This window comes from Ipomoea triloba, chromosome 5 (assembly GCF_003576645.1).
Source record: "Ipomoea triloba cultivar NCNSP0323 chromosome 5, ASM357664v1".
NCBI lineage: Eukaryota > Viridiplantae > Streptophyta > Magnoliopsida > Solanales > Convolvulaceae > Ipomoea > Ipomoea triloba.
In genome coordinates, this window is record NC_044920.1 from 20,631,972 (window position 1) to 20,634,185 (window position 2,214).

Below are 2,214 nucleotides of genomic sequence, written 5' to 3' on the forward strand. Positions count from 1 at the left end.
TCTACTATATGTAACTCTTACTGCTCTTATGGTCTTTCTTTCTACAAACTTGTGTTACTTGGTCTTGGTGCAAGTTGCTACAACTCAACTTTTAATCATGTTTTCATCACAAATTACTCCACCTTCAAAGTCTTGATGTTGAGTAACGCATACTGTTATACAGAACTCGTGTTGTTATGATGAAGTCACCCTTACATCATCAATAGTCCTATATTATGTTGAAGTCTCCCTATATGTGACTACTTTGAAAATTTTTGTAACGCTATCCAACATTTAGAAAATAGTAAGTTTGCAAAAGAAGTTTGGGTGTTTAAATTCTATTCCGATCCTATTTTAACACTTACATCATCAAAATCTATTTATACACATATTTCTAACACGTTTGATACTATCTATACCTTTTGGCGAAGTGGTAAGCATTTGATAATGACAATTGATATCAGAGCAAGTCATAGGTTAGATAGCCTAGTCTAATATCTTGCCATTGAAATATGACAACATAGTGGTAATTAGCGCTTGATCCTAAACCTATTTGTTTTGAAAATTAATTTTTCATTCATGCGAGGGAATTATTGTAAAATTAGTGCGTAAGTGACCATTTTGAAATATTATTTTGAGTAAATTAAATACATTACCAAGTTGGGTTTGGTCAAAGTGGATTTGAATTTTTCTAATTGAGGGAAAAAATTCCATATATTCAATTCATACACTCTGACAGAGAATACATGAATTACAAATTGATTCTCAAAGTGTGTGTGTATATAATGTTACGGAGAGTTGAAGATTTTGAATAAGCCCGTTGTTTAACATTGGAAAAGTATATGGCTAGGTTTGGAGTCCAAACTTTGGACTAGTATAAATATATTTCTACATTTTAAGGAGTGTGAAATAGGTTGTTAATTAATTAAAAGTCTCTCTTTTGTGCTTTTGGATTGGATAATGCTACCGGACAAAAAATTTCTCTCAAAAGTTTTTAGCAATTATGCATGTGGAAATATAAGTATATTCTATTTTATTAAAAAAAATATATGGGATTCACATGGTAATCAATGAATTTTTTTTTTTTTTAAAATTCATTCACTAGTGAAAAATTTTAGTGAAGAATTTTGGTCTTATAGTGTATCTCTTTGTATTAATGCCATGTTGCTATCAAGTACACTCATCACGGATTGGAAGTTATAGATTCATATATCTGAATTTGGAATTACATATAGACATTGATATATCCGACTTATCTCCCATGAACTAACAATTAACCCAACATTACATCTATAGGCATCTTTGCATTGCCACCTTTAGGCTCGATCTAGGCACATATATATCATCAACTAATATAAATTCACTATGAACATCACAACCAATCTTTAAACCTAAACTCCGAAATCTTCAGTAACTGGTCTTGAATGGCTTGTAGACTTGAAGGTCAGAAACAACTCCAGCAAAAGACCCCACGGCAGCGGCAATGGATATGACGAGGCACGCCGCGCTGAGCGTTTGGAGGCAGATCCATTTGGTGCTCCACTTAGGGATCTTCTTTTGAACTATATACATTTCAACTGGGAAATAAACCGTCAAGGGCCAGAACCCAAAGGCCCCGAGGATCCCAACGATGTCATTGAAGAAGGGGAGGAGCATAGAGATAACGGTGGTTAGGACCACGAAAACGGTTCGCCAAATTAAGCGGAAAAGGTTGAGTTTGTAAGGGTTGTTGGAACCGGGGATGGGGATTTGGATTTCGGTGGTGATGAGTTTGTTGTGAGGGTAGTATTGGGTTGCGGTTTTTTCGACGAAGGCGAAGAGGGGTTGGCAGTAGACTTGGTAGGCGCCGACGAGGTGGATGACGATGGCGGCGTTGGCGATGTCGAGGAGCCAGAATGGGTTGTAGAAGCCGAAGCCGGTTAGGAGGTTCCCCGGCGACTGGTCTCCGAAGGCGGCGTAGCCGAAGCAGCCGCACATCATGTAGAATATGGTTGTCACCACTACGCTGATTAGAGTTGCCTTCTTCATTGTCTTGGATTCTGCAGGTGGAGATTTTACAGTGTCCTGCATTTATGGTTTGAAATACACAAAGTAAGTTACCAAAAAATGAGATGCTCTTCGTGCTTAACGAGCAAAAGTCTAGCCTGGTTAATATGATTTATCCCCACTAATTAGATTGGAGTGTAGGATGCCTAGGGTGGGTGATTCAACTGTTTTTTTTTTTTTTTTTTTTTT

At 37.1% G+C, this 2,214-nt stretch overlaps 1 protein-coding gene across 1 annotated transcript in view; it reads right to left on the minus strand.

The window, feature by feature from the left end:
* Positions 1-1,167: 1,167 nt before the first annotated feature.
* LOC116021160 (amino acid permease 3-like) overlaps positions 1,168-2,214 on the minus strand; it is a 5,954-nt gene continuing 4,907 nt past the window's right edge. Inside the window, exon 7 of the mRNA XM_031261770.1 lies at positions 1,168-2,043. Within this exon, the coding sequence (XP_031117630.1) occupies positions 1,387-2,043 (657 nt within the window). The 3' untranslated portion in view covers positions 1,168-1,386. The remainder of the gene's footprint in view (positions 2,044-2,214) is intronic.